Genomic DNA, 13,538 nt, shown 5'->3' with positions numbered 1-13,538 from the left:
CTGGGTTAACTGAAAATCAGGTCCGTGAACACAAAAAGTTGTTGGACCTAAGATGACCTCAGCAAGGTACTGAGTCCTCATATTGTTCTTACTCTTTTTCATAATCAATATTTTTAGGGTTATTTATAAACCTGCTACAGTGCAAGTGGGTCTGTGCCACAAGCTTCACCCAGGAGGAAGATTCCATTTGTATAATTACCTTGGCAAAGGTTTAGAGGAACTTTGCCCACTTCACATGTCCTCATTATTTACTGTTTCTATCTGGCTGCCTTGTCTAGTGGCCCTTAGCTTATCTCTGGCTCATAGTTCACATATTCTTGTCCTGTGACAGTCAAATGGTGGCATTTTTAAATAGTGGTGGTGGTGTAGAAGAAGGGGTGGGAGTATCTAAGAGGAGGGAACACTCCCAACTCATTTTATTCACATTATTCTTATACCAAAACCAGAGGAGAGCACTACGAGAGAAGACTGCAGGTCAACATTTCTAATGAACACACACACACACTTTCAACAAAAATACTAGTAAACCAAATTCAGCAGCACATTAAATGGGTCATTCACCAAGATCCAGTGTGACTTATCCCTGGGATGCAAGGATGATTCAACATATGCAAATCAATTAAAGTGGTACATCACATTAATAGCAGGAAAGAAATGTATCGTATGATTATCTCAATAGATACAGAAAAAGTTGTTAACATTTAACATCTATTCATGATAAAAACTATTAACAAATTTGGCATAGAAGGAACATATCTCAACATGATAAACCCCATATATGAAAAGCCCTCAGCTAACATTATACTCAGTGGTGAAAGATTTTCTTCTAAGATCAGGAAGAAGACCAGGGTGCCCACTATTGCCACTTCTATTCAATATAGTATTGAAAGTCCTAGCTAGAGCAGTCAGGCAAGAAAAAGAAAGAAAAAGTTTCAGAATTGGGGGGAAAAAAGGAATAAAATTGTCTCTATTTGCAGATGACATATATATATATGTGTATATATATATGACATGTATATATATAAATATATATATATATATAAAACATGTGAATCTTCCTCCATCTTGCTTGCTCTTATTCTCTTAACCTGACTAGTTAGGCTAACTGATTCTGCCCTTTGTGTCACCCTGTTCCCCAGATTCCAAGTTAGGCCACTCGCAGGTTTTAGGAGCTTACCCTCTGAGCATTTCTTTTTCTTTTGTTTTCTTTCTTTCTTTCTTTTTTTTTTTTTTTTGTATAATGCAGCCACGAAACTCAAGCTAGCTACTTCATAGCCTGACTATATAGGCTAACCCAATAGATCTTATCAATAAATTCAGTAAATTTGCAGAATACGAAATTAACATACAAAAACCAGTAGCATTTCTATACTCTGAAAAAAATTTAAAAATTGATCCCACTTATCATAACATCAAAAACAATAAAGTACTTAGAAATAAATTTAACTGAGGAGGTAAAAGATCTTTATGTTGAAAATGGTAAGAAATTGGTCAAAGAAACAGAAGAAAACAAATAAATAGAAAAGTATCTTGTGTGCATGGACTGGAAGGGTTAATATTGTTAAAACATCAATACTACAAAAAGTCATCTATAGATTCAGTACAATCACCACCAAGATTCCAATGGCATTTTTTTTTTGACAGAAGTTAAAAAAAAAAAAGCTCCTAAAATTTAAATGAAATCACAAAAGAACCCAAATGCCAAAGAAATTCTGAGAAAAAAATAACAAAGCAGGAGGTATCACACTTTCTGATTTCAAGCTATGCAATAAAGCTGTAGTCATCAAAGCAGTGTGGTACTGGCTTAAAAACAGACAAAAAGACTAATGGAACAGAATCCCAAGCCTAGAAACAACCCCAAGCATATAAGGTCAACTAATAATTAACAAAGAAGCCAAAAATACTCAATAGACTTATCATATGATTCAGCAATCCCACTCCTGAGCATATATCCAGAGGGAGCTCTAATTGAAAAAGATACATGTGCCCCAGTGTTCACAGCGGCACTGTTTACAATAGCCAAGACTTGGAAGCAACCTAAATGTCCATCAACAGATGCCTGAATAAAGAAGTTGTGGTATATTTATATAATGGAATACTATTCAGCCATAAAAAATAATGCCATTTGCAGCAGCATGAATGGACCTGGAGATCATCATTCTAAGTGAAGTAAGCAAGAAAGAGAAAGAAAAATACCATATGATATCACTCATATGTGAAACCTTAAAAAAAAAAAGAAAGAAAGTAAAGTAAAAGAAAAAAAAGGACACAAATGAACTCATCTACAAAACAGACTCACAGACATAGAAAACAAACTTATGGTTACCAGGGGGTAAGGGGGTGGAAAAGGATAAATTGGGAGTTCGAGATTTGCAGATGCTAACTACTATATATAAAATAAACAACTAGTTTATACTGTATAGCACAGGGAACTATATTCAATATCTTGTAGTAACTTATGGTGAAAAAGAATATGAAAATGAATATATGTATCCTCCTATATGACTGAAGCATTGTGCTGTACACCAAAAATTGACACAACGTTGTAAATTCACTATACTTCAATAAAAACATATTTAAATTTTTTAAATAAATAAATAAATAATAAAAGTAAACCGATCATAGAAAAAAAGATCAGACTTGCGGTCATCAGAAGTGGAGAGCAGTGAGAGAGGAAATTGGAGGAAGGTGGTCAAAAGGTATAAAGTTAAAGTTACAAAATAGGTAAGTATTAGGGATGTAATTTTCAACATGATGACTACAGCTAACACTGCTCTATGACATATAGGAAAGTGGTTAAGAGGATAAATCCTAAGGGTTCTCATCACAAAGATTTTTTCCCCTTTTTTCTTTTCTTCTTTCTTTTATTTTAATTGTATCTATACGAGAAGATGGATGTTAGCTGAACTTTTTGTGGTAATCATTTCACGATCTCTGTAAATCAAACCATCCTGCTGTATACCTTCAACTTTTACAGTGATGCAAGTCAATGATTTCTCAATAAAGCTGGGAAAAAAAGGAAAGTAAAATGGGGTAGGAGAACTAAATGAGGGAAAAAGACCTTTGTGAGCTCAGGAAAGGTACCAAATTTGGAAGAAAGATAATCTGCACATTTCCCAGATGACAGATGCTTCCCAAGGAAGCCAGTCATGGCAGCCTGAGGAGCCCCAGAATTGTCCGACATTTGTTGTAATAAATTGGGCACTGGAAATGGAAGTGACAGTCTAAGTCACCCAAGGCAAGTTACCATATCTTAGCGATCACATCTGCCTGAGGATGGTTCCTTGAATGAATTTTAGTTCTTTGTACCCACTTTTCCTCCACCACAGAACAGGGTTAATAATAACCAGATTTGCTCTTTGTCAGGGCTCTCTGAATACTATATTAATGTGAATACTATATTAGTTTGCACTGGTTGTTCAAAAGACTCAAGCTTTTTTTTGAATTCATGTTCTCACAGAGACTACTAAATATTGAGAAAAATGTGTAGAAATCTAGAAAGTTTATAACACACTTGAAAAACACTTTTGCCTAACAATAGACCTCCCTGATTACTCATTATAGTGATGGCTTATTAGTTAGATCTGTAAGACTGCAAGAGGAATTGATGCCCTTTATCATAGGATCTGAAACATAGACCCACACACCCCAAGACCTGTGTATAAACATGAGAATTGATTTCATCTTATAAGGGAACTTTAACAATTATATCACAGGGTTTTAAAGAGCATTCCCTGAAGTACTTGTATTTTAAAATACAGAAATATTTTGGTGAAAGTCAGAAAATACGTTGGGAAAAAATAATGAAATAATTTTTAGAAGATAAGATTCATTAGATTATGCTAAAACTTACAAAAGCATCGGTATTCTTGGACACTGATCTGGGAGCCCATGATCTCAAATGACGTACATGTGTCCACAAGTCTTTTTCGGAAACAATTCGTCATCACCGCAGCAATATCATCCATTTATACTGACCTGCGTCAAATTCTCAGAAGAGATAATGGGTAGGTCTGGGTTGAGAGATTGTCCCCAGATTGATGAAGTTCCCTTCCCAGAGTCATCTCCTTGTACTAAGGTGACAAGTGGTAGACATGGGGAGCCAGGGCATTTCTCCAAAAAGACAAACAATTACCGAGGTATGGCACATGCTCAAGGCCCACAGCCCAGAGGTTGCCTTTGTCTTCACCAAGATCTTGAAGAAAAGCTTCAGCTAAGTTAACGGGTCACAAAAGCCAGCAGCTGACCTCTTGTTCATCCTATTATGTTGGCAGACCAAGAACAGCCAGCCATTTATCTTTCTTTTCTACATTTAACAATGTCCTGGTTCCAGTTTTGGAAGGAGAAATCTGGAGATGTAATGAATGGAAATTAGAGAGACGTAGAAGGTACATGGGTTTGTCCACAGATACTAAAACAAAACAAAAGTCAAGAAGAAACACCTAAACATCTTAACTAAGTTGTCCTCTAATTAGAGGTGGCCAAAAGAAATGTAAGCTATTGCACTGATCAAGGAAATGCTTTGATCTATACTCCTCTTAGGAAAAACAAACTGCAAAATCATTTAAGTTAGGATTCGGTCATACTTTGTACATTGTACAAAGCATAGCTCTTTGAATAATTGCTATATAAATGAAATTAATGGATTCAATTTGTGCTAATAGCAATACAACATATACAGATTATTTTCATAGCAGCATTTAGTTTAATTTAAGAGATTGCCCCCATCTGCTTATCCTGAAGTTAATGAATTTGGAGAAGCTTGGGAGGGTAACTTTGGGGAACAAGGACATTGAGGTAAGAAGGCTTCCTGAAAAAAATTGATTACCTGTTAACTGGGAAGCCTAATTTTAAAGTTAAAATAGCAAATGTCTAGGGAACAAAAATGAAAATAGTCAAACTATTTGACCAAGTCGATACTGGCACTTGATTTTATATTACTTTCCAGGTATAGCCTAAAAATGAGGGGAGAAAAAAAATTAACTTCCTCTGAAACACCAACCCAGGGGAAGAAGGAAGTATTTAGGGGTCCAACAAACTCAGTACAAGGGGTTGTGAGCGCATCACACTCACTGAAATAGGGGGATGAAATGCTAACACTCCAGGAAATACCTTTCCTCTACTTGCTCCCTAGGAAAGGGAGTCTTTGATATTAATCCCCAACCCCATCCCAGTGTTCCTGTCACATACTACTTTGGAAGGAATTTTAAAATGTTTCGCGTTGTTACGAAACTATGATTAAGCCCTTGTGGATTTCCTAGTAAGGCTTAATTTATGCTGTTGAATTGCCTGAGTCCTAAGGGCGCCTCCTATTCCCTAGAGATGAAAGAAATGTCTTACAGGGAAACGGGTCTCAAGAGATTTTTTTGTGAAGAATGTAGAAAAAGGGAAATAGTATAAGCAATTATTTCACTTCAGACCAATCACTAAAATGATTCAAATTTAGAGATGAGAGGGAGGAGAAATAATCCTTCCTAAGCATTAATTGGCTAATTACAAAAGGCTGATTGAACACTTACTTACCTGGAGTCACAGAATAATTGGACTAACATTTCCATTGTATTTAAATTCGAATTCTCTTGTATTTAAGAATGCTACATTGCATTTACAGGGGGAATACAAAAGTACAAACTCTTTAAATTAGCAAGCCTTAACCCTGAACCAGTAGTCAACACTTCATTCAGTGCCTGGCATACAAAAATTCATGAGGGAGAGTTGCTGTCTTGAACATTCACACACACAATTACCCAATCCTTGGGACCAATTCCAAAGAAGATTTCCAAAATAAGCAAGTTATGTTCTATAAACTTGGTTCATACTGCGAAATAATAAAGACAATACAATCATATTCTGAATAGAACAATGGTGAGAGGAGACAGATTTTTATTTGGGTCTTGGGGAAGGCAAAAGAAATTGACCAGAGAGGGTCACTGAATAGGAAAGAGAAGGTGGTGCTTATAATAAGAAAAAATATTAATTACCAAGCAATATAAACAAACTTAATTTTCTGCCTTTCACAAGCAAACAATGCAGCCATTTCTGTTATGTATTTAACTAACAGTTGTGCAACATTTTTTCTGTCTTAAGCACTATTGTAAGCTATTTTTTCACTCCCTAATCAACAGAACTCATTATATCTTCATCCAGTGGTAGAACAGAAAAGAACCAGACTTCACATCTCTGTAGATTTGGATTCAATTCACACTCTACCATTCATAAGCCCTTTGACTATGGACAAATTAGGTTTCCTATTATATTCAGTTCCCATCTTTTAATCTCCGGTTCCAACTTCCTTTGGGATTCAGAACTTCATTATATCTAAGGATCAGATAGGTCTTCTATTTCCAGGCCCCTCATTCACAAATTCCTTTGGAGAATGTAGTATCATTTATTTAAACGAAATCTCAATGAGAATAAATGAATAGAATTCTTAAATTACCAGGTAAGGGAAAATGTCCAAAAAATTCGAAAGAAGTATTTCAGAGAAATATTATCAGAGAAAGTGCAGTATGGTAACGAAAAAAAGTCACTCCTATGACTTGTGTTAACAATAAGGAAAAACTTGGTCAGACTGTTACATCCACTTTTTAGAAAATTCTGCGAATAGTCTTTGCTCAAAAAGTCAGTGGCTTGGAAATTCAAAGAAATACTCCACTGAAAAAGTCCTTTTCTCACCCAAAAGAATGAAGCAATGAGACAGAATCTCCACATACTGATTTTCAAAAGCTAGGAGAAGGTCCACACAAGGTCCAGACTCTCTCAATGGTAGGACTCACATGAGCTGTTATCTCTTTGATCCACTGAACCAGCAGTATCATGCGACAGACAGAGTAAAGAACGTCTTTATGATGGGAAAAAGCAACAGCAGACAGCCAGGAGTCTCGTTTCTGCTCCTCACTCTAACAGGAATGAGCTGTGTGAACCTGGCATCTCTCAACCTTCCTGTACCTCTACGTCATTCATAAAGTGTTGGATTCCATAATCTCCCAAAGTCTCTGAAGATCTAGAACTGGTAAAGGAGAGCCATTGTGGAGAACAGTCTGGCTGCTGATGTTGCCTGAGCAAATCTATCCATCCTGTTAAAGAGAACTGACTCCATCTACTGGTACTAAAATAGAAGTCTCATAGGGACACAGTCATGTTATCAATCGATAACCCTGATTTTTACCTCCCAGTCCAACTCTCAATGACTGTGATCTGGATACATGTCATTGCCTGATTCATTCTGTTATTTACTAAACCACATAGACGCATAAAAGGAGCTCAGGGCATGTAACAAATAATGGTTCCACATTCACACGCCTGCTTCACATGGAGCAAAATATAATTTAAAAAAAATACCAAGCAAACTTACATGCCTGCTCTTTCTAGCCTATACATCCTGTTCAACAAGGCTGAACTAACACCCAGCCTCAAAATCTGAAGGGAAGGTTCTGGTTCTGGGTAAGATGAAGTAAGCATACTCTGCCCTGTATTTTCCTTTAAATGCACCTATAAAATCTGTGTATAAAGCCCAGAGGAGCTGTCAGGAAACTATAAAATATAAATAGTTGATGACAACCAGAATACAGAGCAACAAAAAAACAGATGATGAGCTTACCGTGTTTTCTGTTTGCTTTTTATTGAAATATAGTCACTTTACAATGTTGTATACAGTGTACAGCATGGTTCATTGTACATATACATACATATATTCCTTTTCATACTCTTTTTCACTGTAGGTTACTATCAGATATTGAATATAGTTCCCATACAGCATGAACTTGTTGCTTATCTATTTATATATAGTAGTTAGTATCTGAAAAATCTCAAACTCCCAATTTATCCCTTCCCACCCCCTTTCTCCCTGGTAACCATAGTTTGTTTTCTATGTATATGAGTCTGTTTCTGTTTTGTAAATAAGTTCATTTGGGTTTTTTTTTCTTTAAATTGCACAGATAAGTGATACCATATGGTATTTTCATTTCTCCTTCTGTCTTACTTCAGTTAGAATGACAGTCTCCAGGTCCACCCATGTTGCTGCAAATGGCATTATTTACTCTTTTTTATAGCTGAGTAGTAGTCCTGTGTGTGTGTGTGTGTGTGTGTGTGTGTGTGTGTATTGCCACAACTTCTTTAACCAGTCACCTGTCGATGGACATTTAAGCTGTTTCCATGTCTTGGCTGTTGTAAATAGTGCCGCTGTGAACTTGGGGTGCATGTGTCTTCTTGAATTAGTTTTCTCTGGTTATATGCCCAGGAGTGGGACTGCTGGATCATATGGTAAGTCTGTTTTTAGTCTTTTTAAGGAACTTCCATACTGTCCTCCATGGTGGCTGCACCAATTTACATTCCCACCAGCAGTGTGGGAGTGTTCCTTTTTCTCCACAGCCTCTCCAGCATTTATTGTTTGTGGACTTTTGAATGATGGCCTTTCTGACTGGTGTCAGGTGATACCTCATTGTAATTTCGATTTGCATTTCTCTAATAATTAGCGATGTTGAGCATCTCATCAGTTGTCTGTTAGCCATCTGAATGACTTCTTTAGAGAAATCTCTATTTAGGTCTTCTGCCCATTTTTTTCACTGGGTTGCTTGTTTTTTAAATATTAAGCCTCCTCAGCTAGGGGTCACTATGGAAGTGCAAAAGGTGATTCTGCAAAGTGGGATCTCAGCCCTTACATCACACCACATTCCAATGAAAAACCAAGCACGTGGTGTATCAGCTGGTCCCAGGTGAATATTACTCCAGCAGAATTTTACCTTGCTAGTGTCTTTTTCACATGAAACCTTTGTATCATCCATGATTTAAGACCATTTACAGTCAATCTTATTCTACCTGTACCACCGTAGACAAACTCTTTCCCAGAGTGTAATATCTATTTCCATACACCATTACTTTTTTTCTGCTATTTTCAAATATTCTTACAGATTATCAGAATTCCACAATTTCTAGGTATTCTAACTCAACTCTCTGGTCAAATCTTTTTATCACTATTTCATCTCCTCTCCTCTTCACTTTACTTTTTGTTATATTGTATTTTATTGTATTAGTACTTTATTCCGATTTCTTTCCAACTGATGACATTTTGGAGGAGCATCTCTGAGAGTCAGTTTCCTGAGTCTCTGTAGAGACTTAGTGCAGAGGTCATTGGCCAGATTATGGATGGACTGATTGATTTCTCACTCCATCTCATGAAACTCCCATTCACCACTAACTATATACAAGGATGAGGTTTTGGTGAAGAAAAATGTGTCCATTACTGCAGTGTCAACACTAGGACAAATGTCACAGTTCTGAGTGGTGGTGTACCTAAGGGGGTATGGTATGAATGAGTGAACATCCTGCAACCAGGACAATTTCTTTGATTTCCTTAGAATTTCCAGGATGTACGTGTGTCTAATAAGTACTTGTTGACTTGACCCATTGCAGATTTATCACAGAAATATCGTGGCTACAGGAGGTTTTAGGTGAAAGAATAAACCTCTTGGGAAATGATGTCTGCAGCTGTTGCCAATGCCCTAGTCCAGGTCAGCAGGAAATACACTCATTATATGTGTGTGGATGATCTGACAGTGGTTGTCATGCCACAGAGACACAACGAGAATAAGAATAAAGACAGGGACTAGCGCTCAGAACAATAGACTAAATTTCTTCAATCTTTTATTTCCAAGATGATGCCCTATGGGTGATTTCTTGAGCTTAAAAGGGAAACTTAAATTTTGTTTTTATCAAATGGAAAGACAACAGGTGGCTACTAGATAGTCCAGATTTTAACTGCATAGAACCTAAATTCACAAGAATCAGCTGATGAAATGAAAACCTCAGTGAGAAACTGGGCATGTCTGACAGATCCTGAGCACTATCTTGGGTACTGTCTTGCCTTGTAATTCTAAACAACTCCTTTCCTCTCTGAATTTTGTCACGTCATTTGCAAATGGAGTAAAAAAACCTACCTTCCATATGTCCTGTGATCATCTATATAATACAGGAAGATTATAGAAGCAACCAAATTTTACTTTATTCTTAGTATCTCCAAAACATCAAGCTAAAGTGACTTTGAAATCATTTTTCCGTTTCCATCTGGATATGTTGTTTTCATAGATTCAGCCTCTGTCATAGTCTATGATTCCACTCCCCTCATAATCCCCAAAGCCTGAACTTACATTATCTACTAACAATATAAAATCAGCACACTTACCCTGGGTCTCCACCTCCACACCCCACGTTTATACTAGGGTGCAAAATTTTGCGGCAGAGTCCTCTGGGAGTTTATAAAGAACCCTGTTTATTTAATATAAAAGAAGCAAGCAAAGAGTGTTTCCTATAACTAGGAAAAAGCATTTTTCACCTTGTAGTATTGAGTGGGAAAGTACTAAAGGCAATTTTTCCTAAAAGCAAGATCTAAATAACAAAACTGAAGCTATTCCTAAAGGAATAGATTGCCAATGGCTGTGGTCCATGAAAAGAAAAGTAGACATCATTGAGATATCACTTGTCTAATATTTGCCATACCTTACCTTATTTAATTTCTACTACAACTTTGTAAAGTAAGTATTATTAGCCTCATAATACAGATAAAAAAGCTAGACAACAAGAGATAACTGGTAAGAGGACAAATCAGTTCCAAACCTGGTTATGGGTGCCATCACCCTCTATGCCTGGTCTGCAGCATCATTCATGCCCAGTAAAGGTGGCCATCCATTCAGAATGTTCTAGGAGGGTTTCCAGTTGATGTAAGAAGTTGGACTAAGTTTATCTCAAAAACAATTATTTCCAAATCTGGCTCTCAGTAATATCTAGAGAACTTTTTAAAAACAGACCCATACTTGGAGTTTTTGATGCAAGAAATCTAAGGATTTCTTGGAAATTCATATCTTAAAGAGTCTTATGCAAAACCAAGTTGCAGTAATACTGCTCTGAGTAGCTTCCAATTCTAATAACTTTGGCCATCAAAAGTTTTTTTGAGATGGTGGTAATTAATCTGAATATAAAACAGCTTTCTTTCAAGAGGAATATTTACAGCTGATTAAAGCAATCTGCTAAGGAAACCAAAGTTCTTCATTCTATTCCAGTGTTTTTCAGTTGTACTTTTGTCTCCAAAGTCTTGGACTCCTAACTCCAGTCAACTATCTTGTAAATACTTTGGCTGTGAGAGGAAGTCAAGGAAAAGGTACAGATGACTCTAAATAAACTCTTCCTTTTCAAAAAGCAAACCAAAGAATACTCCTTAGTCATGGAGAACCAACCTCAATCTAGGACAACAAATTGTGATTTTACTGAGGTTGACTCACCACTTTCTGAAAAACCACTGAAGTCATAACTAAAGGAGCTTCAAGAGGAGGCCACTCACATTGCCTCATTTTTAGTTGGCATCTCATGACATAGTCTGCAGACTGTGATTTTAATTAGTTCTACAGGTCCCCTGCAGTTGCAAATTTAAGCCCAAAGTTGGATAAAATGAAAGTACATTAGAGATCTCCTAAAGCACACATCTTTAAACAGAAGGAAACCACTTCACATCCATGGAGTGGAACATGGGGTCAAACTCAAAAGCATTGTGGTTTCCGTGTTCACTTCACTCTTTAAATGTTAGTTCTCCACATGGTTGAGACATATACAAGAGGGCGAATCCAGAACATCAACTTATAGTGCCCTAACATTTCTCTTTTAGGTTTCCTTGGCCCCCTTCTCCCACCCCAGGAGCTTCCTCATTGCTCCTTTCACATCCTTGTTCCTCAGAGTCTAGATGAGGGGGTTTAACACTGGGAGTGACGGTGGTGTAGAAGAGAGTGAGGAACTTGCCCTGATCTTGGGAGTAGCTGTTGGCTGGCTGCAGGTACATGTAGATGATGGTTCCATAGAAGAGAATGACCACCGTTAGGTGAGAACAGCAGGAGTGGAAGGCTTTCTTCCGTCCTGCCGCTGACTTGACCCTCAGCACGGCAGCAGTGATCATGCCGTAGGAGGTGAGGACCAGGGAGAGGGGCACCAGGAGAAGAGCGACCCCCAGGGCAAAGGCAGATGCTTCCACCAGCATGGTGTCTTCACAGGACATGGCAATCAGAGCAGGCATCTCACACAGAAAGTGGTCCACCTTGTGACGCCCACATCGAGAGAGATGCATCGTCTGGGGACACATAACAAAGGAGTTCAGAAAGCCGCAGCACCAGGCCATGGTCACCAGCTGCAGGCAGAGACGTGGGTGCATGACCACAGTGTAGTGCAGGGGCCGGCAGACAGCCACATAGCGGTCATAGGACATGACAGCCAGGAGAACACACTCGGTCGAGCCCAGCACCATATAGATGTAGAGTTGGGCCTCACAGCCATGGTAGATGATGGTCTTCTCTGGACCCCACAGGTTCCACAGCAGCTGGGGAACAATGCTTGTTGTAAAGCAGAGATCCAAGAAATACAGGTTCCCAAGAAAGAAGTACATGGGTGTATGGAGCCTGGAGTCCAGGATGGACAAGAGGATGATGGCAGTGTTGCCCACTAGGGTCAGGATGTAGAAGACCAAGATAAAAGCAAAGAGAATTCTCTCCAGTCGAGGCCGATCAGAAAAGCCCACCAGGATGAATGCCTGTTGGTAGCTGTCATTGTCTCTTTCCATAATCTTCACCAGCTGTTACGGAGACACAGAAAAAGAATTAGAAAAGATGGCATATGAAGACTGTACCCAGCAGTCTCCAGTTTCCATTTACAGATCTGTAAAGTTAGGAAGGTCAGTTGCCCCTCTATTACTTTCCTAGTACACACATCTTGATACCTATTAAGTGCAAGCAGTGTACCTGATGCCCCTGGAAGGCAGAGGATGAATTTATTCAGGAGTTGTTCTCTTTGGTGAAAAATGTATGTATATAATGATAAAGAAAGGAGAAAGTGAAAGTTCTCTAAAAGATTTGTTCAAAAGCTGAGTGTTTTGCAAATTATTTCCAAGTGATCAGGGAAATCTCTATAGAAGACTTTCTATTATAGGGAGACTGCTGTACCTGAGAGGTTTTTTGGGGTTTTTTTTGTTTGTTTGTTTTTGGTTGTTTTTTCAAGTAACAAGTAAGAATGTATACATGTGGTATACTGAGAGAAATATGTTCTAAGAAGGAAGAAGGATAGTAGGGTGATGCTCTGGGAATCCACAAATGTACATCAGAAAACTCCTTAATGACATGCAATTTTATTGACATTAAACACAATACCTTTTGACCCTAAAAGAAAGAGCTGAGATAGGCTGGATTCTGCCTCTGTTATAAAAGGCACAATTGCAAACGTGTAGCCTAAAATCCAGTTTTTCTCTCTATAGCTTGGCTTTTCCTTGTGCAAGCTGGAGAGCAGGCTAGATCCTCTCTCCATCCCCACCCAGACCTCACGTGTCTATGTGACTCATGACGTCGGGTACATGCCCTGAACATTTCAGCTTCTTGTGGTTTCCAGTCTGTGCCAAGGGCTTTGACGGGGCTCTGCCTTACAGTGTAGCACCAGTGTTCACTCAGGTTTGTATCAGCTCTGGTAATGGCCAACAGCATCGTGGCGACACCCAGGAAAGGAGCAGTGAGAAC

The 13,538-nt window shown here is 38.2% G+C and overlaps 1 protein-coding gene across 1 annotated transcript; it reads right to left on the bottom strand.

Moving 5' to 3' along the window:
* Positions 1-11,649: 11,649 nt before the first annotated feature.
* On the bottom strand, positions 11,650-12,595 carry LOC105065245 (putative olfactory receptor 2W6). The gene is given in 2 exon segments (XM_074354374.1): positions 11,650-11,748; positions 11,750-12,595. Coding segments are annotated over 2 exon segments (945 nt in total).
* Positions 12,596-13,538: the final 943 nt, after the last annotated feature.

Source organism: Camelus bactrianus, chromosome 3, assembly GCF_048773025.1.
Source record: "Camelus bactrianus isolate YW-2024 breed Bactrian camel chromosome 3, ASM4877302v1, whole genome shotgun sequence".
NCBI lineage: Eukaryota > Metazoa > Chordata > Mammalia > Artiodactyla > Camelidae > Camelus > Camelus bactrianus.
Note: the sequence above shows the minus strand (reverse complement) of the source record. Positions and strands in the feature narration are given on the sequence as shown.